Raw genomic sequence first — 25,375 nt, forward strand, 5'->3', positions numbered from 1 at the left:
GATTGAATGTCACAGCTGTAGCAGTGGTGAGAGTACTTCCTACATGCTAAGTAAGCACTGGGCTGAAGTGCTTTTCATGGTGTATGAACTTATTTTTCTGAGCTTCCAGCAGGGAGTTATATGCTCAAACTCTTTTTTTGCTGTGTAAAATTAATTGGCTCTTGGAAAGCTGAAGGTAGTGAAAGATAGATGGCTATCGTACTAGTCCAGGTGGAAACTATTCAGGAGCCATGGTTAAAAGGCCATTCTGAATGATACTGTCTACCACAGTCAACTTCAGCTGAAGAAAAATAAAAGCTGAATTTGTTGATAGATTTGAATATGAGAATAGGGAATAAAGCCACAGCTCATGCTGTGTGATTGGGAAGATGATGGTGGTGTTTTACTTCAGTAGTGAAGTAAAAACAAAAAAAAAAGACGACGACGTTCAGAGAATAATAATAGCAGTGCTTGACAGGTTTCTTGTATTGGAGTGATATCCTAAAGGAATTTAACAGAGTAGAGTGACTGAAACAGAAAGTAAGGAGAGTCTAATAATAATGATAACAGTTGATGGTTTTATCAGTGCTTTGGAGGGTACCTAGTTTTCGTAAAGGGCCTCTGAATAAAGATCAAGCAATACCTTATTTTGGTTCTGATTCTGTTAGGTGCTTCAGAATTTACCAAAGTATGCAGAGTTAATTCTCTTGCAAAGTAATAATACCTCAGCAAGGTTTTGTTCTTTCATATATGTGTTATTAATACTTTTGTTCTATTTTTACCTTAACCATAAAACGTGAGAGGGAATGAACATTGGAAGAGATGTAGAAGAAGCAAGGCAGGTCTGCTGTAGGTAGTACCTCATTTTTCTCTGTGAAGTTTTCCTGATGTCCTTCAGATTAATTCTAGTCTCTTTCCTTTACGCATCAAGGGTTTTAACACTTGCAAGGCTACTTACTATGTAGCACCATTGTTTCATAGCTTTGAGCAAACCTATGTGCACAAACACACGCATGGTTTGTGTACAGTGTGAATGCTTTTTTGTAAATCCCTGCATGTAAAATTACTCAGCTAAAGTGTTGATGCCTCCCTGCTTGTGTAATGTTTTGCTCCTATCCTTTATATGCATAGGCATTGATTGAATCTGCATCTTAGTGAACATGTATGTGTGTATGTTTTACTCCTCATGATTATACTTTTGGAGCAGTTTCAATAAAATTCACAAAGGAAAATAAACCTTATTGTGTAGGCGTTTTTTCAGTTGGGAAAAAAATTATATCTTTTTTCACAGGGAATAAAATTTGTTTACAGATACTCGAACTTAAATACATTACAGAAAAATTTGTTTAGTATATACAGTATAGTATTTTTATGTTAATTTGTATAGCAACCAGTCTTTATTTTAAAGTTGAATAGTAAAATTAATAGTATATTGTTCATTAACTTTTTAATGCTGAGACCATTATTGTTAAAGTACTAATTTTTAAAAAATGAAATTTTATTTGAAACAATTGATTAACTTAATATGGTGGGTTTAATTGTACTGTAAAGATTATTTTTGCTTCTTTTACTTTATTTCTAGTAGTTTATTTTAGTTAAGAAAATACTTCTTTCAAAGTTTAAGCAAAATCATTATTCTTCATTATTAAATGAAGAAAATAGCTACAAATGAACATATTTATTTTGAGAAAGATACTTTCTGAAAAGTGATGTTTTAAATAAACTTGGAAAAGTACTTGATAGGTTAGCTGAAAGTTAGATTTGTCCTTTATCTTGTTTCACATCTTTCTTTTTAATCACTCTGACTAGCTACTCAGTTTTATCATTATTGTTCTTATGTATAAAAAACAAACACTGTTTTCTTGCTTCTTCCTAATTGAAAACAGACCAGAACATGGTCAATCTAGATAATTTAGATTTTCTTTAAGTGTATTATTCTGATATTTACTCTCAGGCTGACTTACCCTTGCCACCTAAAACATTTCTGTTTCATCCCCCCTCCCATCCCCATCGATAGGGAAATCAAGCAGATTTTAATATTAGCAAATGCCAAACTTTAAAAAGGTATGTTTAAAAAAGGCATATGATAAGTCCTAAAGGCAAAATTCAGTTGTTTTAGATTCTCAGTTTTCAGTTATCAACACAACCATTTCTTTCTATAGATATGTTTAATACAAGTATGACTAAACTAGAATATGTAATTGAATTATCAGTGATGCCCATAGGTTTCAGGAAAATGTGGGAAACTTCTTTGAAACACTTATTTTCTGAACTATTATTTTGTCCCCTCGTACTTAGCAGCCCTCATGAATTATATCTCCCTTTCCCAAAAGAGAAACAAAATAAAACCTGTCTTTACTGGGTCTTGTAAAGCATCCCTTGGGTGTTTAATAATAGAATTTATAAACTAGATCCTACAGGATTCATCAGCCCTGGGCATCATTAATTTGGGGAAGCCACACCTGTAATTGTTTTTGGAGACACAACCCAAACCTGTAGCACCTCTCTAGGATTTATTTCCACTTGAGAGCGTATTTTTACTTGTTTAGAATTGTTTTCTCAGGCAAGTAGATTGTACATACTATATATAGTTCTTGTACATACTATATATATTATATATAGCAATACTATGTATGGTTCCTCTTCCACTCTAGTCATTTATTGAATTAGAATCACTGTTTTACATGTAACAACCAAGACAAAACCTTTTACATCAGAATTTATAGTCATTTAGCCTTACACTTTAACCTAAACACTTGCAATATCAAGCAATGAGCTAGGTAGGGGTATTCAGAGTTGAGCTTTGTCCCTGTGCTTAACTCAAGGTCTGGAAGGAACAACAGAGATATTATGTACTTACATTATTACAGGTTTTTTTTGTTGTTTTTTTTTTTTTAAGAAATAAGTGCAACAGAAAAAGAAAATACAGTGTCTAAAAACTGGGGAGGTAAAGAGTCAAGAAAGGCAGAAAGGCTAGATAGCCTGAACAGGTTTTCAAAAATGAAAAACAGAGGAGAGGTAGGATATGCCAGTCAGAAGAATTAAGAGCTGTAATTTAAAAGTAGTTCAGAAAGATAAGTGATTAAGGACCAGATGCAGGAGTCAGCCTGCCAGAGTTCTGCCAGGTTCCTCCCTTTACTCTCTGTGGAACCTCAAACACTAAAGCATTCCTATGTACGTGGACCCATGAGCATACCTGCCTCATGGATTTGTTGTGAAGATTACATGAGATAATTCGTGTCAAAGAGCTTAGTGTAGTGCCTGCCACGGAGTAATTAATTCCTAAGTCAGTTGCTGTAAATATCATCATCTTGAATAATGTATGGGCAGTGTTTATTTGCCAGGTGTGCTTTGGGGGCAGGATGGTTATCTTTAACTCAGGGCATATGTTTAGTGTTCACTATTATAGCTATTTACTACTTGATGCTTACGGTAGAATCCCAGCTACCCAGTAATGGATCATTTTAAGTTGTAATATGTGCCCACGCTTTTCTATTTTCTAAATTACTTTTCTTCATATTGCTTATGTGTCACAAAAATCACAGAATTTAAAGCTACAAGGAACCTTAAGTTACCACTTTTATAGAATTCAAAGACTGTTTTTAACAGATGTATAATTTTGTATATGTCTATGGGAAGAAAAAGCAAAGTTAAATCAAGTTTGTTGTTTTTCACTCTGATGGAATGCTGGGATTCTTGATTTTTCATATCTTAGGTTTTAATTTTTATAGTTTTTACTGAAAGCAAAAGTGAAAATATAGCTAAATATAGTAAAACTCTTTGTCAGAATTTTCTTCAACATGAGATTGTCACCTAATTAATTTTAAAAGATTAGACCTCTGGGAGTATCATACTTAACAGATTTCCTTTCACAAGGGCTAGAATGACATTTTCCACATTAAGAAATTATGCCTAATACTGAAGCTTAAACTGAACTAATTTATAATTTGGTAAATTATAAATATAAATATTAAATATAATTGGATACAGCACAATTTTTATAGGTGCTCTTAGGAGAATCTTTTAATTTTTTAAAGCACTTAATAGCAATTATGAATACAGTCTGTTTGAAGAGAGTGCATGTTGGCTACACTGGTTAGAAAAATAGAACTAATTCTGTTTTCTACAAAGCTTTTCTCAGAGAAACAAAGCAAAATGGTTTGTGAACTGTGTTCACATTGACTAATTCATTTATTCAAAGCATTTGAGGGCCTACTATGTGTTAGTCACTTTTATGGGACTGCTGATACAGGAATGAACAAGTCTAGTAGGGCTCCTGATCTCATGACATTTGCATTCCAGTGAGAGAGGGTAGATAGGAAACAAGCAAATAAATAGGATAATTTCAGACTGTAATAAGTGCTAGGAGGGTAATCATGTGATATTCTAGAGTAGATGTTAAGCCTGTGGGCCGAGTGTGGGCTACTTGAGAAAGGCTTCTCTGAGGGTTTGATATTACTTGGAGATGGGAAGGAATTTGCCTCACAAAGAGTTGACCTAAGAATTTCCGCGTGTGGAGAATAGCAAATGCAAGATGCCCTGCAATGCAAAACATGTTGCTGTATTTCAGTTTGGATGTTCTTATAATGATACAATGTGATTTTAAAAGATCTCTGGCTTCTCTGTGGACGATAGCGCTCAAGAATAGAAGCAGGATTCAGTGGCGTGCTAGAGTTGACGCCAACCAGTTAGAAGAATAGAAGAGGAAATAATAGAAGAGGTGGTAATATATTTAGGCTATATCAGTTAAATGCTATTTGAAACTGTAGAACTAGAGGAGATAACTTAAGGGAGAGAAGAGAGGAGAGCTCCTGATTGAGCCTTGAAGTACTTTAGCATTTAAAAAATAATAAAATAAAATTCGAATAGAGAAAAGAAGCCTACATAGACTGAAAAAGACTGATTAGAGAAGTCAGAACATACCTTGAGAGCCAAGAGCAAAGTACTGAATGCTGCTGAGAAGTTAAGATGACGGGCTAGAGAAGTGACCTTTGGTCACTTTCCTGGTGACCTTTACATGGGTGGTTTTCTTGGAGGGACAGCATCGTGAGGCATTTTTGAGTGGGCTGAAGAGTGAATAGGAGATAAGGGCGTGGAATAGTGAGTACAGAGAAATCTTTCAAAAAGGTTTGTAATAATAGAGAACAGAGAAATGGGTTGGCAGCCAGAGAGCCTATGGGGGTGAAGGGGAGGCTGTTAATTTTAGTTTTTCACCATGAGAGATTCCAGGGCTTATATGTAGCATGATCCTGTAGAGAAGGAGAAACTGGTACTGAGGGAGGAGAGAAAGCCAATAAAGCACTTGGGGAAAAGTCTTGAGAAGGCAAGAGGAGATGGAATCCAGAACAGGGCAAAAGGAGGAGGGTCCTTTGTTCCTCAGAGCAGGAGGGAAAGTGGAGAATATGAATATAGGTGGAGATAGGTTTGTAGATTCGTTGGAGGGAATGTAAGAGCTTTCCTTTTTCTTCTGTTTTCTTATATAATTTGAAGCTTGGTCTTTAGCCGTGATGGAGAAAAGGTGGTATTAGAGCTTTGAGAAGGGAAGGTATGACATAGTTGTGTCAGGCAGGTAAGGTTATAAAGGAAACGTGGTGGATTAGAACAGTGTTGAGTGTTTGAGGTTTGTGTTTCTCAATTTAAAGGGCAGTTGGTCAGCCTAGTTGTATAATTTTTCTCCAGCGATGTTCAGGTGCTTGGGTTCAGGCATAACTGAGCTCAACCAGAATTGGAATTTCCAGGTAAGTGTTATAGAGGGAGTAAGAAAGACACTTCACGCCCTGGCCCTGAGGTAGGATTGGGTATAAGAAGGAAAAAAGTCTCCATGAGAGTGAAGAGCAGTGGTTCAGTTAGAACTCTAAAGCCAGATTGCTTAAGTGTAAATCCCTGGCTCTGCCATTTAACTGTGTCACGTATATTTCTATGCCTCAGTTTCTTTATCTGTTAATGTTGACAGTAATAATGGTAAGTACCTATACCTCAAAAGATCGAATAGGATTAAATGAATTGAAATATGCAAAGCATTTGAACAGTGTCTGGCATTTAGTTAAGCACAGTATAAGGTTAGCTAAGATGCTGCCTACCTCTGCTGCTTTGAAGGTCTTATCCTTAGAATATACTTAAGACCAGCAGGTGGCAGGACCTGCAGAGAGAAGCTGAAGATCTGTTGATCCCGTGTTTGGAGTTTCCTAGCATATATACCATTTGAAGGTTTGAGATTGGGTCAGATAGGGGGAAGTACAGAGCATCAGCGTTCTAGTGGGTGATCTTAACCTATTTGTGAGAGACCTGGTAGGTGTTTTCTTCTATCTGTATTGTTAGCCCTCCAGGGAAGTTACTAATTTTTTGGAGTAACTAGCTTCATAAATTGGTTAAATAAATGATTTGCTAAAGATTATTTAGTGAAAGTGTCAACATTGAAATTCAGAACTTTTGGTCAAAATGAAATAGATTTGTCAATAATTGCCACATTCCTTTGTTAGATGGTAACAATTACTGGTTGATAATTTTTCGTTTCGTCAAAAAATTTTGGAAAAAGCATCTTTATAGCATTTTTTTAGGTGCTTTTTCTTTCATAATCAACAAATAGGTTTTTCCCCTGTATTGCATGATGCTTTAAATAATTTATTCATGTACATCCTTGGGATGTGGTAGAACACTTGGACAGTCCCCAGGTATATCTTTAGAATTGGTTAATACTGAGTAGTTCCTGCAGGAAGCATAAGATTTTGCTTTTGATGTTCTACCTAGTATTATATGTGTCCCATGCTATATGTACTCTTTTTAATCATATTTAAGAATTTAGAATTTTTTAGCTAAATAAGAAAATCCAAATTTCTTACCTGACTCAACTTTTTTAGCTGTAAGCATGTACAAGAGTTATAAACCCCAGAAACTTAGCTGGTCATTATTGGTTGGGATTTTTTTTTTAATATATATAAATACCAAATAAAAAAAGTATGTCTGAAAATGTCAACTGAGGTAACTTAGCTTCACAATTATATTAATACCCCAATTACAGATAACTCATATTTTCATTGTTAGAAATTACTAGTAAATTGATTTTCAGATTAATCTTCCCCATGCACAAATATTGTATATTTTCAAAATAGATGTTATCTCTTATACTGGAAATACTGCTAAGGAGAAAAATGTCCCTGTCAGTAAAATTTATACATGTGCTTTACTGTGTCTACCACTAGTACATTCTTAGGTTTATCAATTAGAATTTATAGTTATTTTATACTGTTTTTATACACCTTCAGAAAATCCAATCAAGTTGGTTTTTTCCCCCAAGTTTAATTGGTTTTGCAGTTCTTTCTTCTCTGGTTTTTCAGAAGAAAAATTATAAATGTTTTATAAATGTTTTAGTTTGTGTTCATTCTAACCTTCATTCCATATTTCACTACGTATTAATATTTATTAGTTACCAAATTTTATAGCTTTAAATGTTTTCGTATGTCAATCTTTTGTATCTGAAGCACATATTGCAGTGTGTTTGTTTATAGTTGTGGTTAAATCTAGTTTAAAAAATTTTTAGAAACCATAGATTAATGATAAAACAGCTTGCAGAATTTTTAATTTATTCCCAGTCTTAACCATTACACTTAAACCACTTTGTATGAATCCAGCTTGAGCTTCATTCACTATTGTAAGTTATGTGCTGTGCAGCATACGAATATATATAAAACATAGTTCCTGCTCTCAAAGACTTCTACCCTAGAAGGAGAATTACATATCCAACTCTTCTATAAAACAAAATCAATTTTGAAATGGAAGGTAGTTGAGATAATTTTTGATTCACTTATTTAAATTTCACAGTCATCTTGGATTTCACAGAGTAGTCCTTCAAAATACTGCTTTATGTTTAGTTTGCTGCTTTGAGAGTCCAGACCATGAAGATATAACTATAAAGTGGGTTTTTTTCCTCATAAACTTTATATTAAGCCCCAAGGGTCAAATATCACAGTTTTGGGCTTCCCTGGTGGTGCAGTGGTTGAGAGTCCGCCTGCCGATGCAGGGGACACGGGTTCGTGCCCTGGTCCGGGAAGATCCCACATGTCGCGGAGCGGCTGGGTCCGTGAGCCATGGCCGCTGAGCCTGTGCGTCCGGAGCCTGTGCTCCGCAATGGGAGAGGCCACAGCAGTGAGAGGCCCTCGTACCGCAAAAAAAAAAAAAAAAATCACAGTTTTACAGAGAAAAGCGGATTAACTGTCTTGAAGGATTTACTTTACTTTATTCTCCACTCCCACCGCTCCCAATGGGAAAAGCATCAATAAATCAGGTATATTCTCTCTAGTCAGCATCCAAACATACTGCTTGGCACATGGTGTAGTGAAGTGAATAATTTCATATGTCAAGTGACTGTGTATTTAAGGTGATATTCTCTCCAAAGACGGGATTTAGGATTTGTCTGGTTTTGTTTTTATGGATTAAAGAGTTGAGATAGAGAATTGGGAAGTGTGTATTGCTTCTTTTTGGCATAACCTTAACCAGGGAAATTTTGATTTAATAAATTAAGAGAATTTTAGCTTTTTTCAGGCAAACAGGTTTTTATTAATATAGAGTACATTCTCTAGGGTAGTGATTCTTAGCCTTTTTGAGGATTACTTTAAAAACTATTTTTGACAATATTATAAAAGTAGGCTATTCCCCAATAAAATGTAAGATGTAAATTTTGCATGTAATTTGAGGTAATGCACAAATCCCTAAAGCCCATTTTTATATGTATACATATATCTATATGTGTGTATATCTTACATATATAGATATATATCTTACATATATACACATATATATAGCTCTATACCTTTACTGAGATATAATTCACATATATACAAGTCACCTATTTAAGGTGTATAATTTAGTGGTTTTCAGTACATTCACAGAGCTGTGTAACCATCCTTATAAACAATTTTTTATTGAAGTATAGTTGATTTACAATGTTGTGTTAATTTCTTCTGTACAGCAAAGTGATTCAGTTATATATATGTATACATTATTTATATTCTTTTCAATTATGGTTTATCATAGGCTACTGAATATATTTCTCTGTGCTGTACAGTAGGAGCTTGTTGTTTATCCATTCCATATATAATAGCTTACATCTGCTAACCCCAGCCTCCCACTCCAACTCTCCCCCAATCCCCTCCCCCTTGGCAACCACAAGTCTGTTCTCTATGTCTGTGAGTCTGTTTCTGTTTCATAGATAGGTTTATTTGTCTCATCTTTTAGATTCCACATATAAGTGATATTATATGGTATTTGCTTTTCTCTTTCTGACTTCACTTAGTGTGATAATCTCTAGTTGCATCCATGTTGCTGCAAATGGCATTATTTTGTTCTTTTTTATGGCTGAGTAGAATTCCATTGTATATATTACCACATCTTCTTTATCCATTCCTCCTGTCGATGGACATTTAGGTTGTTTCCATGCCTTGGCTATTGTGAATAGTGCTGCTATGAACATATGAACTCTTTGGATTAGAATTTTGTCTGGATACATGCCCAAGAGTGTGATTGCTGGATCATATGGTAATTCTGTTTTTAGTTTTCAGAGGAACCTCCATACTGTTTTCCACAGTGGCTGCACCAACTTACATTTCCACCAACAGTGCAAGAGTGTTCCCTTTTCTCCACATCCTCTTCAGCATTTGTTACTTGTGGAGTTTTTAATGATGGCCATTCTGACTGGTGTGAAGTGATATCTCATTGAAGTTTTGATTTGCATTTCTCTAATAACTAGTGATGTTGAGCATCTTTTCATGTGCCTATTGGCCATTTGTATTCCTTCTTTGGAGAAATGTCTATTTAGGTCTTCTGTACATTTTTTTGATTGGGTTGTTTGTTTCTTTGTTGTCAAGTTCTGTGAGCTGTTTGTATGTTTTGGAAGTTAAGCCCTGTCAGTCACATCATTTGCAAATATTTTCTCCCATTCTGTAGGTTGTCTTTTCGGGTTTTTTTATGGTTTTCTGTGCTCTGCAAAAGCTTGTAAGTTTAATTAGGTCCTATTTGTTTATTCTTGTTTTTATTTCTGTTGCCTTGGAGACTGACTTAAGAAAACATTGGTACGATTTATGTCAGAGAATGTTTTGCCTATGATCTCTTCTAGGAGTTTTATGGTGTCATGTCTTATGTTTAAGTCTTTAAGCCATTTTGAATTTATTTTTGTGCATGTTGAGAGGGTGTGTTCTAACTTCATTGGTTTTGCTTTCTGTTTCTCCCCAATTCACTCCCCTCTCTACCCTAACCAAAAGCTAATTACTTTCCATCCCTGAAGACTTGTCTATTCTGGACATTTTATATAAATGGAATTATAAAATACATGCTTTCTTTCACTTAGCAGAATGTTTTCAAGGTTCATCCATATCATAGTATATAACAGTACTTCATTCCTTTTTATCCTTGAATAATATTTCATTGTTTTTTATTTATCCACACATCAGTTGATAGACATTTGAGTTGTTTCCCCTTCTTGGCCATTATGAATAATGCTTCTTTGAACATTCGTGTACAAGTTTTTGTGTGGACATGTTTTCATTTCTCTTGAATATGTGTACCATACCCAGGAGTAGAATTGCTGGGTTGTATGGTAATTCTATGTTTAACATTTTGAGAACTGCCTGACTGTTTTCCAAAGCAGCTGCACCAATTTACATTCCCACCAGCACTGTACAAATGTTCCAGTTTCTCCATATCTTTGCCAATACTTATTATTGTCTTTTTTATTATAGCCATCCTAGTGTGTATGAAGTATCTTGTGGTTCTGATTTGCATTTCCCTGATACTTAATGATGTTGAGTATCACTTCATGGACTTTTTGGACATTTGTGTGTCTTCTTCGGGGAAATGTCTATTCATATTCTTTGCCCATTTCAAAGTTATTTGTCCTTTTATTATTGACTTGTAAGAGTTCTTTATATATCTGGTTCAGGTCCCTTATCAGAAATATGGGAGATATATTTTCTTCCATTCTGTCAGTTGTCTTTTCACTTTGTTGATGGTATCTTTTGAAGCAGAGAAAGGTTTTTAATTTTGATGAAGTCCGGTTTATTTTCTCCTTGCTTGTGTTTATATTGCTTATGCTGCTTTTAGTGTTATTTCTGAGAAATCCTAAGAAGACCTAGCTCTGGGCCTTGAGGATTTATTCCTGTACTTTCTTCTAAGAGTTTTATAGTTCTAGCTGTTACATTTCGATCTGTGATTCATTTTGAGTTGATTTTTGTATAGGTGTGAGGAAGGAGTCCACTTCATTCTTCTACATGAATATCCAGTTATCCCAAAGCCATTTGTTGAAAGACTTTTTAACCTCATTTAATTGTATTGGCTAGTTCTTAGATCCTTCTGCAGATCCACAAACCCAGCTCTAGGGAAGGGTGCAAAGTTAAAAGTCAGATAGGACACCAAAAAGGTGGAGAGGCCACTTACTTTCTTTCTTTCTTTCTTTCTTTCTTTCTTTCTTTATTTATTTATTTATTTATGGCTGTGTTGGGTCTTCATCGCTGCACACGGGCTTTCTCTAGTTGAGGCGTTGGGGGCTACTCTTCATTGTGGTGTGCGGGCTTCTCATTGCGGTGGTTTCTCTTGTTGTGGAACACGGGCCCTAGGCACACAGGCTTCAGTAGTTGTGGCACACGGGCTCAGTAGTTGTGGCTTGCAGGCTCTAGAGCGCAGGCTCAGTAGTTGTGGCACACAGGCTTAGTTGCTCTGCGGCATGTGGGATCTTCCCAGACCAGGGATCAAACCCGTGTCTCCTGCATTGGCAGGCGGATTCTTAACCGCTGTGCCACCAGTGAAGTCCCCACATTGATTTTTAAGTTGAGCCTCGATTCCTTGTTACTACTGCACATTAGTTATCTATTCTATTGCTGTGTAACAAATTGCCCCCCAACTCAGTGGCCTAAAACAACAAAATTTCTCTAGGTCATGAATTTGAGAGACTTAGCTATGTAGTTCTGGCTCAGGATCTCATGAAATCAGTCAAGATGTCAGTTGGTACTGCAGTCAAATCAAGGCTTTCTTAGAGATGAAGGATCTGCTTCTAAGGTGGCTCATTCACATGGCTGTTGGCAGAAAGCCTCGGTTCCTTACCACAGAAACCTCTCCATAAGGTTCGTTGAAGTGTCCTCGTGATGTGGCAGCTGGCTTTCCCCAGATCTAGTGATCTAAGAGAGAGAGAAGGGAGGAAGCTGAAGTGCTTTTATGACCTAGTCTTGGCCATTACAAATTGTCACTTCTGCCTTACTATTTTCGTTAGAATTGAGTCCCAGAATCCAGCTCACAGGGCTGGAGAATTAGGCAGTGCTTTTTGAAAGTAATATCAAAGAATTTGTGAAAATATTTTAAACTATCTCATATACTCGTCAGTTTTATTAAAAGTTTTATTAATTCCAAACAGCTTATGTTCTTTCATACTATATGCCCATTATTGCTTAATAAAATTAGATGATCTCCAAGTCATTCATTTCTTTTTCTTTTTCCTATTGTTGTTGTTGTTATTGTTTTAATGTCCTTGATGTTTCTAATATAACCAGTCAGTGCATTTTAGGATCAAAACAAAGTAGAGGAGTATGTATCAGAATGTTATATCAGCAAATATGACAAAGAAATAACATGATTTCTAAAATGAAATAAATACAGGAATATTTCCTCCTTTATAAATCCCTAAGTCCTCACAGCCATTTTTCCAGTTCCTAGAAAGCAGCACATGAGTAGTTATCTTTGAAGCTGTCTTTGAATACTTCCATGAACCTGCGTGCTAGCTGACTGAAGTTTTGATCACTCCTAACTCAAGAAACATTTAAAAGTTAGCCATTGATTCTGAACCCATTTTAATACTTTACTTTGTAACTTTGGTTCCTCCTGCAGACTTTTTTTGTAGGTGATGATTTTACATGACTTTGGAATTTGCCTCTAGTGGGACGCTGTGGGAGGATGAACACAGAAGAGCTGGAGTTATTGAGTGACTCCAAATACAGAAACTATGTAGCTGCAATTGATAAAGCACTAAAGAATTTTGAATACTCCAGTGAATGGGCAGATTTGATATCGGCACTTGGAAAACTTAATAAGGTATGTCTGTCTTACTCATTTTATAAAATGGAGTAAAAATCAGAAATCTGCATCTGTATTTACTGAATTTCTCTCAACCTTGGAGTAAAGAATTTAAAAACATAACTAAACTTCAGAATTACTTTTGACTCTGCTATTTTACTTCATGAGTTGCATGCCTATATAGTCAGACTTTTTTTTTTGAGGCCAAAACCACAACAGTACTTGAAAAATATAGTTATTCCTTTATTACCTATAAACACAAGACTAGGAAGCAAATATGCTAACCATGAAGTTAATAAGTTCCTGTAAATGAGCATCAGATATGGTTCTGGAGTTCCTAGCAGCAAAATGAAAAATTGCATGTGGAAAGCAGTAACTGCTGTGTCCTTTCCAAATGGTATGTAGCATTAAGAAAACATTTTATGTCCAGGCAGTTCTTAGTTATAGTCAGTACTTTTTACAAAAGTGACAAGCTGTTGCTTAGGCCTTGGAGCTTGGCCTTGAATGATCCTTCTTCACATGTCTGGTTGTTATCCACTGTTATTGTGGTGGCATCACTGATCAACTTGTAGCTTTAAATTTTGACCCCTTTTTTTTTTTAACTTAGATCAAAGTTTTCTCACTTCACACACATAGTTTTTATTTTGGGGGCTTTGTTTTTAATATCTGTTATTGAATACAAATGCTACTAAATATTAAGTGGACTAGGGGACCAGATATGAAGGGCAAGCTCTTCCGGTAACTATTTTAACATCAAACAGTTTAGCATACAATTATTAGGAAAGAAATTTGTCTTAAAATACATACCAAGAACACTAGTTTTCAACCTCATACTGTAGATAATTACCCCGATATCTTAAAAAAAAAAAAAAGCCTTCATTTCCAATGCCAAGGATTTATCTTAAAATTAGGTGCGCAAACTTCTGTTTGACATGTTAACTTCTAACATTTGTCATTTGAGGTTTGATAAATTCTCAAAACTTTTACAATATCCCCAAGAAATTGCATCCAAAAATATGAGTTTGTTTAAAGGTAGTTAGGTTCTTTCTTGTCCTGAAGGGTCTCTTTCTGAAGATTTATTAGGAACTACGTGTAAAAGCAGTTCATTAAATTGTGGAAATTAATTTGCCTAATTAAGTACATAATTAGTTTTTTATACTTTTTTTTTTTTTTTTGCGGTACACGGGCCTCTCACTGTTATGGCCTCTCCCGTAGCGGAGCACAGGCTCTGGACGCGCAAGCTCAGCGGCCATGGCTCACGGGCCCAGCCGCTCCGCGGCATGTGGGATCTTCCCGGACCAGGGCATGAACCCGTGCCCCCAGTATTGGCAGGCGGACTCTCAACCACTGCGCCACCAGGGACGCCCCTAGTTTTTTATACTTAATCAGTATTCATGAAAACAGATTTCACTGTATCCAGATAATATAACATAGGATATACAAGGCATTGGTGAAACTTACCTAAAATCATGGTGAAACAAGGCAAGGGTTATATAGATATGAATTTGTTGAAGATAGTCTAAATATGTTTTAGTATAAAATTTTATTTATTAATATACTAAATTATTATACCTCATTTATACAAGTTTTCTAACTCAAGTGCTTTTAGAAAATAATGCTATATTTTACTTTTTAAAAAAAAATTTTTGGTATCAGTAGAATTTCTTTATTGAGGCATTTTGTGTTACACATCATTAAGTTTCCTTCTACAGAAGTACTTCTGGTAATAATTATACTTTTCTTTAAAATATATGTAAATATTGATTCTTTGCTCCTGCATCCAAAATTCAAAGTAATAATCTAGAAATGGAAGGCAGCTAGTTTCAAAAAATAAAAATATTTTGTAGTTGGAGTCTTATTAGTGTTGTGCCCTTGATTTGCTTTGCATTCATAGGTCTAATTTTATTTACATTCGTTACATCCAATTTAAAACTGGATTGAAGGCTTGTAGTGGGAAGAACATTGAAAATGTTATATCTAAGTGGACCTCAGACCCTCCACTTTTTTTATGAAATGGAAAATCTAGTGCTTCTCTTCTGTACTGCCTTTGGCAGATCATTCATTTTATATATTTTAACCTCAGTTCTTTATTTTTTAAAATAAAGGACTTCTTTTGTGTTTCATCTAAATTCCAGTTCCAGTCTAGTATACTGTATTCATTCTGAGTGTTCATTTTCTAGTATTCTATCAGCATTTTGCCATAATACTCTGAAGAACTGCATTTGTAAGTCTTTTAATAATTAATCTCCTTTGAGTGATTTGTGAGATAGCATCTTCTATAAATTCTGCCTTGACCATCATCTCTAAAGAAATGTAGTGGCTGAATAAATACAGCAACATGTATTTGGCCCAATTGAGAGATTAGTAAAAGCAAATGGGCAATTATAATCTCAGGTATGTTCTTGTTAGCACTAGAATTACTTGCTATAATATGATATAGTACAGCAGTGGTTGTTCCTCTTCGAACAAAGTATCTATGTTGAGGGTCGATTTTCTTCATGTATTTCAAACAGTGTATCAAAAATAGGTTGAAGGCTGACTGACATTAAAGATTTGCAGACATCTAAAACGGTGCCTTTCTTCTGAACAAATTTGTTTTGGAAAGTATTGTTATTTTTCATAAAAATGTTATTTCTGTTAACATGTAATGAGTTTATTTTTTTAACAAATTAATAAATATTTTTAAACCCTCAGTTTTAATTTTAAATCCAGTATTGACAGATGTAACTGACAAAAACAAAAGTTTTTTGACATCCTCTATAATTTTTTCAGAGTGTAAAGAAGTCCTATAAGGGTTTTTGGTGATACTATGCTAGAAAATGGAAATAAAATGAAATGTAATATTTTTCTCAACTGAATTAAAATGTTTTCTTCAAGGTTTTACAAAATAATGCAAAGTACCAAGTGGTACCCAAAAAGCTGACCATAGGCAAGCGCCTAGCTCAATGTCTACATCCAGCATTACCAGGTGGAGTTCATCGGAAGGCACTTGAAACATATGAAATTATCTTCAAAATCATTGGACCTAAGCGACTTGCCAAAGATCTTTTTTTATATAGGTGAGAATAATTTTACTGTCTATTTGCATGTAAGTAAAAAGTATTTTTAGCTATTTTATGCTTTTTGCAGTACAAGGTAAAAATTGAAAAGTCCTTGATGAAAGTTTTCAGATGTCAGTCTTAAATATTTTGATAAATAAATACTTCAGAAAATTTTACAGTCTTTCTTTCTTTCTTTCTTTCTTTTTTAAGATTTATTTATTTATTTATTTATTTTGGCTGTGCCAGGCCTTAGTAGCAGCATGCGGGATCTTCATTGCGGCATTCAGGATCTTTTAGTTGCAGCATGCGTACTCTTAGTTGTGGCATGCGGACTTCTTAGTAGTGGCATGCAGACTCTTAGTTGCAGCATGCATGTGGGATCTAGTTCCCTGACCAGGGATCGAACCCAGGCCCCCTGCATTGGGAACGTGGAATCTTACCCACTGGACTACCAGGGAAGTCCCTAATATTTCTTAATACAAGAATTTTTTCCTTCTCAGATGTCATTTTTGAAAAGTTTATTTTTTTTCAAAATTGTTGAGACTACAGTACATTCTATGTTTTTAAGCTAGAGAACTACCCTGAGAAAAAATAGATACCTTGATCTCTTAGCACCTTTCAACATAGTTGACCATTCTCTTCTTAAAATAGTCTTTTTCTCTTGCCTTCTGTTATACTGCATTCCCCAGTTTTGTTACTTTCTCAATCTCCTTTACCAACCTTTTCTCCTTTCCCTAAACTCTACATATGGAGTTCCTTAAGGCTTGCTTAGTCCTGTACCTAATGTTTTCACTTTATATTCTCTCCTTGGGCATGCTTATCCAAGCCATGATTTATCTTTTATGTGCAGACTCCCAACTTGGTATCACTAGTGCTGACTTCTGCTTTAAACTCCTGGCTTACTCACCACCTCAGTGTGGATCTTTAAAGGCAACTGAAGCTCAACCTGCTCCAAACTAACCTCACCTTCTCCCATAAACCTGGCCATCTGCAGTGCACTAAAGCTCAGTAAATGGCACCACCATCCATCCATTTACACCTGAAATCTCAGACTTACACTTGACATCTTGTTTTCTTTGCCCATATTCTCCTTCCTCTCCTGAACATTCTGTCGCTAAGAGTTCTATCTCATGGTGGTTAAGAGCAGAGGCAGTGGAGTCAGACAATTCATATTTACAGCTAACTGGCTCTGTGATCTTGAGCCATTTTCTTCACCTCTCTCTGTATGTATTCTCGTCTGCAAAAATGGGAATAAGATGATCAATTTCATAGTATTGTTAACAGAATTAAGAGAGTTAATATATGTAAAGTGCTTAGAACAATGTACAGCATGTAATAAGTACTCAATAAATGTTAGCTATTGTTCCATGCTCCAAATACATCTACCTCTCTCTACCCTTGCTGGCAGCATCCACACTAAGTAAGCATTATCTCTAGCCTGGTCTTTGTTCCTGGCCTCCCAATATTCATATAACATCTGTTCTTATTCTCTTACACCCTTTTCTCCACATAGTATCAGAGTAAACTTTTTAGTACATTGAATAGGTAATGTCATTCCTCTGTAAAAACCTCCATTGACTTCCTCCTGTCGCTTAAAAATAGAATTCAAAGCCCTTACTATGGCTTTTAAGGCTTTATATACTTTGGCCCAGTCTGTGTCAGTGACCTCTTAACTCCTATCACTTTCTACCCAGTTTACTCCATTCTGACAACATAGGTCTCTGCTTATTCTTCCTCATTTTCTTTGTTTTCCTCACCCTGTAATGCTTTAATCCAGGTCTCTGATCAAGTATCAGCTCATAGAAGTCTGCGTATTTACTTCTACATCTTTGTCATTAGTACTCTGCAGTTTTACTGTGATGTATTTAGAGGTAGATATCTTTTTCTTTATCCTGGTTGGGATTCATTGGGATTTTAAAATCTGTAAATCAGTACCTTTCATCAATTCTGGAGTCTCTTTAAATTGACTTTACTCCATGTATTCTCTCTTCCTTTTTTGGAACTATGATTAAACATATGTTAGAACTTTTCGTTCTGGCTTCCCCATATCTTATCCTCTCTTCCATTTTAGTTTGATGTAGTCACACTTGTTTATTTTTGCTTTTGTTGCCTTTGCTTTAGGTTTCTTATCCAAAAAAATCATTGCCAAGGCCAGTGTCAGGGAGCTTTTCTCTATGTTTTCCTCTATATTTTATGGTTTCAGGCCTTATATTTAAGTCTTTAATCCATTTGGAGTTAACTTTTGTAAGTGGTGTAAGATAGGGGTCTAATTTCGTTCTTTTGCATGTGCATATCCAATTTTCCTCTATCATTCATGACATTGGTGATGCAGACATCCTTTTTTACTCTGGTTAGTCTTGTCATGAGTTTATCAATTTTGTTAGTCTTTTTAAAAACAAACTTTTAACTTCATTGATCTACTTTACTGTGTATGTGTTTTCTCTTTCTTTAAATTCTGCATGGATGTTTTAAAAACAGAACCTAAAGCCAGTAATAGGTATTAATACTAATAATAAACACTATATTCCAAGGCCAGCACTTTTTAATAAAAAGCTGAAAATTGCTCAGTTACATGTAATAACTGATAGATTCCTTTCTTAAGGCAAGACTTTTCTTATATAACTCATGCCTGCTACTTTTAAACTCTTAAATAACAGAAAGTTTACTTTAATAAACAGCTATTTTACGAAGTTGCAGTATATCTAATTTTATTAGCAATATGCTATATAAGAATAATAAATTAATTCTAGAATACCATGTCTAAGTATGGCAGACATTCTTATATACACATACCTTATGGAGTAAAATTGTTACTGTGTATTTTTTAGAAGTATAGCTAGTTTAAAAACTGAAGTTTATATTAATGTTGGACTTTTTATTTTTTATTAAGTAAGTTAATCTCAAGGTTTATGCTTTAACATAAATACAAATACTTCTAAAGTTCTATAACCTATTATATGATAAAATATCATATTGTGTCTTCAAACTTATTTTTTTTAATATGATACAGTACACAGAGGTGTTACTAAGAAGGGTAGACATGTAGTTTGAGCAGCGTAAAATATTAAATGGATATGTAAAGTAAACTTTTGATAATACAAACCCAGACTTCAGGCTAGAGAGATTTTAGAGCAGTTAGTACTCAGGTGGCAGTTGAAGCCAAGAGAGTGATTGAGATCACCCAGTACGCTGTGAATAATAAGGAGGGTAAAGGAATGAGACCATTCTGTGAATACTTAGGAGTCACATTATTTAAAGAGCAGGTGGAGGAAAGTAGTCATTGAAAAGGAACACGAAGAACCAGAGATAGAAAATGTACCAGGAGACAGAGCTCACCTGAAGCCAAAAGAGGAAAGAATTTCAAGAGAAAGTTGTGATGAATAGTATCAAATATTACTGGCACATGAAACAGTAGGGACTGAAAATAGACCATGAAATCTGGTGATTAGTAGACGTTGGTGACAGTATGGAGAACACCTTCAGTAGAGCAGGTAGAAGTGTCGTGATTGAAGATCAGACGGGAGGTGATAAATTGGGAGAAGTGCTTTTTTTTTTTTCCCCCAAAAGTTGAAGTAGGAAGGCAGCTTCAAGCCAGGAGGTAGTTAAGATAAAGGTTTGGGGATTTTGTTGTTGTAATTTGTTCTCTTTTTAGAGTCATAGGAAAGATTTAAGCACAATTGTCAGTGGAGGAAGAAAGAAATTACGGGAAAGAAAAAGGATGGTAGATAAAGCAGGGCCCTGGCAAAAGGAGACATTGGGCCCTGGGGCAAGGTAGCTTTGAAGAGTTTACTACTGTAGGTTTAAGTCACACTGTACTACCTAAAATTGAAGGCAGGAAAATGGCGAGTTGAGGGAATTCCCACTAGATGACCTCTGTTTTCTGTATAAAGTAGGAGCAAGACAGATTCTTAATTCATTTGTTAAGCACTTTGCAAGTGCAGGACTTGGTGTTAAGGATTTAGGATACAGAAATAAAAAGAGAGTCATGGTCTCTTGCTTTCTGATATTACAGAATTATCTATTAGAATTACTCTTTTTTTCCCCCAGTTTTATTGGTAAATAATTGACATTCCTCACTGTGTAAGTTTAAGGTGTACAGCATGATGGTTTGATTTACATATACTGTGAAATGATTACCACAATAGGTTCAGCTAACATCATCTTTTCATATAGATACAATAAAAAGAAAAGAAAGAAGAAAAGAATAAAGGAAAAAAAATTTCTCCTTATGATGAGCATTCTTGGGATTTACTCTGTTACAACTTTCCTGTATATCATATAGCAGTGTTAACTGTAGTCATCATGTTTTACATTACATTCTTAGTACTCAATTGTCTTATAACTGAAAGTTGGTACCTTTTGACCACCTTCTTCTAATTCCCCCTCCCTCTACCACTGGCTCTTGTAACCACAAATTTGATCTCTTTTTCTATGAGTTTGGGTGTTTTTTTGTTTTGGTTTGGTTTGTTTTAAGATTCTACCTATAAGTGAGATCATACGGTATGTCTTTTTCTGTCTGACTTATCTCAGTATAATACCTTAAAGATCCATCCATGTGGTTGCAAATGGTAGGATTTCCTCATTTTTATGGCTGAATAATATTCCATTGTGTGTGTGTGTGTGTGTCTGTGTGTGTGTGTATACACATACACACAACTTCTTTATTCATCCATCAGTGGACACCTAGGTTGTTTCCATGTCTTGGCTATTGTAAATAATGCTGCTATGAACACGGGGATTCTTTTTGAGTTAGTGGGTTTTTTTACCTTTGAATATATTCCCAGAAGTGGAATTTTTAATTTTTTGAGGAATCTCCATACTGTTTTCTATAGTGACTGTACCAATTTCCAGCAGTGCACAGGGTTTCCCTTGTCTCCACATCCACACCAGCATTTGTTATATCTTGTCTTTTTGATGATGGCCCTTCTGCCAGGCATGAGATGTTATCTCACTGTGGTTTTAATATGCATTTCCCTGTTGACTAGTGACGTTGAGCATCTTTTCATGTACCTGTTGACCATTCATGTATCTTCTTTGGAGAAAAGTCTATTCAGGTCCTTTGCCCATTTTGTAGTTAGGTTATTTGTTTGTTTGCTATTGAGTTGTACAAGTTCTTTATGTGTTTTAGATATTAACCCTTTATCAGATACGTGGTTTGCAAATTTTTTTCCCATTCTGTAGGTTGTCTTTTTACTTTGTTGATGTTTCCTTCTGCTGCTGCAAGGAATAGCGTTACTTTTTTTTTTGGCTGCACTGTGTGGCATGCGAGATCTTAGTTCCCCGACCAGGGATCGGACCCTTGCCCCCTGCAGTGGAAGCGCAGAGTCTTAACCACTGGACCGCCAGGGAAGTCCCTAGCATTACTCATTATTATCACAGCAATCGAATTACTTACTGTTAGTAAGAACAGAATTACTTGTTAGAATAAGTGTTAGGTTCTATGGGAACATCAAATAGGGAGCCTAACCTAGTCTAATTAGGAGACAGTCTCCTCAAGGAAACAGCTTAGGCTGAGTTCCTGAGTCCTAGGAATCATCCAGACAACAAGGAGGTTGTGAGTAAGGGAGCAGGAATTGTATCTTTCAGAGCAGCATGTGCGAAGGCCTGCTCGCTAACGAGGGTGTGGAAAGTTCTAAAATGAACTTGAGAGGAATTCTTCAGTGTAGCTGGAGCAGAGGGTGCAGGAGTGATATTGGTGAGCATACATGGTCTCTATAGAGGTATGTAGTAGCAAGATGTTAAAAGCCACATTAAGCATTTAGACTATATCTTAAAGGCAGCAGGAAACCAGTGAAAGGTTTTATTGAGAACAGCTGCTTCAGGGCTATCCTGAAGCAGTACTTGGTAAGACATGATGATTGAGAGATGATGATTGAGATATCTTGGTGGTCTCTTCTAAGGAGCTCTCTGATGGAGATGGAGAGAATTTATTATATTCAAAAAATATCTAGGAGAATGGCTTGGAGAGAAAACTTGGTAATTGATTCCGATTTAAAGCAGATTTTTTTTTAAAGGGTCAAGGGTCACTCTAAGATGTATAGCCTTTGGTCATCCAGATGGATGCTGATGCCATATTTTGAAATGGAAATTACAGGGGAAGGATCAGGATTTGGGGCAGGGGGAGAGAGGGAACTGTTTATGAATTGTGAAACTTGAAGGCCTTGTGAAACAGCTAGGTGGCCACTGGGTTTATGAGTATGAAGCTCAGGTGAGAGACCTAGGTTGGTTTAATGGATATAGAAGGCATCACTATACAGGATACCATTTTAAGCTGAGCAGTATAACATTATTTCATTTTTAAAAGATTTATACACACATGTTGGTACATATGAATTAATATTTTATAGTTATTTTATCCCCCACTTTTATCTTTATAAAACAGTTCTGGACTATTTCCTCTTCTTGCAAATGCTGCCATGTCGGTGAAACCAACATTGCTAAGTTTGTATGAGATATATTATCTGCCTTTGGGTAAAACACTGAAACCTGGTCTACAAGGATTGCTAACTGGTATTCTTCCTGGCTTAGAAGAAGGATCAGAGTACTATGAGAGGTAAGATAGTACTGTTATTGCTGCAGCTAAGTAATCAAAGTCATGGATTTGTCAGCAAGCATCCTGAAATCAGTAATATTAGCATCACAAAAACTAATTATTCTTGACACTTCAGTATATCACCTGAAGATTTTTATAGCAAAAAAATTATTGTAGTGTGTCTAGTTTGTGTATCACACTGAAAATTTAGCTGAGTAATAAGAGCACAGACTTGGAAGGTAGATGGACTGGGTTCAAATCCTAGTTTGACAGACACTGTGTGAGCTTAGGAAAGCTTTTTCCACATTTCTGAACTTATTGAGTTTTCTCATATATAAAAAAGCATAACCTGTTTCATTGTGTTACTATAATATTTCAATATCACTTAGTCTAGTGCCTAGCACATAAAAATCACTCAAAACTTTGTGACCCATAATTTAAAATAATAGTACAATAGATAGGACATTTAAATTAATAAAATGAATGGGAAATTGGGCCATGTACCATCAATTTTTAAATTGTTAATGGTGGAAAATAGCCTAGCACCAACCTATTGACATGATACTCTTGATATTTTAACTCTTCAAAGAAAGTGATTTGATCTGTTTTGGAGCCTGTTATTTCTTTGGAAGTTAATAGTGGTAGACAATGCAGGGTAACGTTAAGTATCTTTAATATCTCTGTTACTGATATTCTTACCAAAAAGGAAATTATGAATTAATAAAATGCCAAACTTTCTTTACGAGTACCCGTAATGATTTAAATTTAAATAATTTATTCCAGTGCATTGACCAGCTACTCTTTTATTGTATTTCATCTGCTCCCATAATGCTGTAAGAATCTAATCCTGAAAATATTGGATTACTCTTATAAGCTACTTTGAGAAAAAATACTTTAGTCCTCAAAACTTATCATTTACTTTTATTAACTTTTTTACTTACTTGCTTACAATTTTAGAAACACAATATGAGATTATTTTATTAAGTTTATAAATCAGTCTTGTTTTAAATTGTTTTATTAATTCTCCTAAGGGAACCATACAATGAATACCATTTTATAAATCTGCTAGTTGTAATTAAAAATTTAACGTAGAAATTGAATAATGATCTTTATGACTGTGGTATCTCTATGATTTAATCTTGTTATGTGCCTTAGTCTTTTGGGCTGTTGTAACAAAATACCACAGACTGGGTAGAAATTTATTTTCAGAAATTTAGAAATATTCAGAAATGCAAAAATTCAGAAATTTATTTCTCACAGTTCTTGAGGCTGGGAGTCCAAAATCAAGGTGCCGACATGACCATGCTCTGGAGCCTTTTCCCTGTATCCTCATCTACTGGAAGGGACTTTGGAGCTCAGTTGGTATTTCTTTCATAAGAACACTAATCTCATTCATGAGAGCTCTACCCTCATGACTTAAGCACCTCCCAAAGGTTCCACATTCTAATACCATCACTTTGGGGGATCAGGGTTTTAATGTATAAATTTTCAGGGGACATAAACATTCAGACCATAGCAATATGTTTTGCCAGTTATTTCACACAAGTTCTATAAAATGATATGAAAACATGTTCTTTTATTGCGTAGTTAAATTGAGGCTAGAAGGGATTAGTGTTAGTATTAAATCACATAGTAAGTTAACAGTAGAACTCATTATCAGATTCTCTTGATTCTGAATCTGCTATACAGCAATGTAATAATTTTTGTGTATTGCATTGTTTATCTTATGTTTAAAACAAATGAAAGGTAATTATTCTTTAAATGCAGTTCTTAATAGAGCAATAATGCATCTCTGATTTTGTCATAGGATAATTCATTGAAATAGTGAATTACATCATGTGATTTCAAAGAGAAGGAAATATTTAGAAATAGCCTTTAAAATTTTGTAGAAAATCAACAGAAGATATGTTCTGCTATAGGATTATTATTAGCTATAATGTATGTGGGTTTAACAACCCACTGAGGCAGATGGGACTTGTGGTGGTGTTTTTGTTGTTATCTTCATTTTACGGTTGAGGAAACTGGAGAAAGACTTAAGTGATTTCCCCAGATTACACAGCTAGTAATTGGGAGAGCCAGGACTTACACCTCAGTTCTCTGACTGACGTGTATGCTTCTTCCCATCTATGGAACATACGACTACGGCAGGGATGCTTTCATACGTTCTGGGAGAGGATAATGATTTGTGTTTAACATCTTGAAACTAAATATTTCCCTTTTTCAACCACTTTATTTTGTACCTCAGAACAAACACATTATTGGAAAAGGTTGCTACTGCAGTGGACCAGTCGGCATTCTACAGTGCCCTCTGGGGTAGCCTTCTAACCAGTCCTGCTGTGCGTTTACCTGGAATCACGTATGTTCTCGCCCATTTGAACAGGAAGCTTTCCATGGAAGATCAGCTTTATATAATTGGCAGTGATATTGAGCTAATGGTAGGTATACATGTGGTTGCTCATTTAGCTCATACTTCTTTATAGCCAGACACAAAATTCCAGATATTGAGAATTGTGCCACGAATGAAGTTCCTGTTTTCATGGAGCTTACATTTTTCATCAAGGAAACTTAAAGACCAAAATGGTCGCTAATTATTTTTTTGAAAACCTACAAAGTTTTTTTCATGGAAAAGGAATTGTTATTTATATGTTATCTTTATTATCTGTTATTCAAGCAAATAAATGGTCTTTATTACCATCTTGCTAACTGATTAGACCATTGTTAACATAGCCACATTCATTATATTATCCCGAAGTGCACCTTCTGTTGGATCATA

The 25,375-nt window shown here is 35.3% G+C and overlaps 1 protein-coding gene across 12 annotated transcripts in view; it reads left to right on the forward strand.

The window, feature by feature from the left end:
• The window catches only part of DOP1A (DOP1 leucine zipper like protein A), a 126,618-nt gene that overhangs the window by 10,839 nt on the left and 90,404 nt on the right, over positions 1–25,375 (forward strand). For 4 of the 12 annotated variants that reach the window (XM_089921785.1, XM_089921790.1, XM_089921791.1 and 1 more), the window contains exons 1-4: positions 1,479–13,047; positions 15,907–16,088; positions 22,453–22,623; positions 24,848–25,037. In XM_089921785.1, coding sequence (XP_089777911.1) covers positions 12,910–13,047; positions 15,907–16,088; positions 22,453–22,623; positions 24,848–25,037 — 681 coding nt within the window. In that variant the 5' untranslated portion in view covers positions 1,479–12,909. Of the gene's footprint in view, positions 1–1,476; positions 13,048–15,906; positions 16,089–22,452; positions 22,624–24,847; positions 25,038–25,375 lie in introns of those variants that run through there. The other 8 variants (XM_022590297.3, XM_089921782.1, XM_089921787.1 and 5 more) reach the window with 4 other exon arrangements.

Source organism: Delphinapterus leucas, chromosome 12 (assembly GCF_059928025.1).
Source record: "Delphinapterus leucas isolate spDelLeu-1000000601 "Yukka" chromosome 12, BTC_Dleu_Yukka2, whole genome shotgun sequence".
Taxonomy (NCBI): domain Eukaryota; kingdom Metazoa; phylum Chordata; class Mammalia; order Artiodactyla; family Monodontidae; genus Delphinapterus; species Delphinapterus leucas.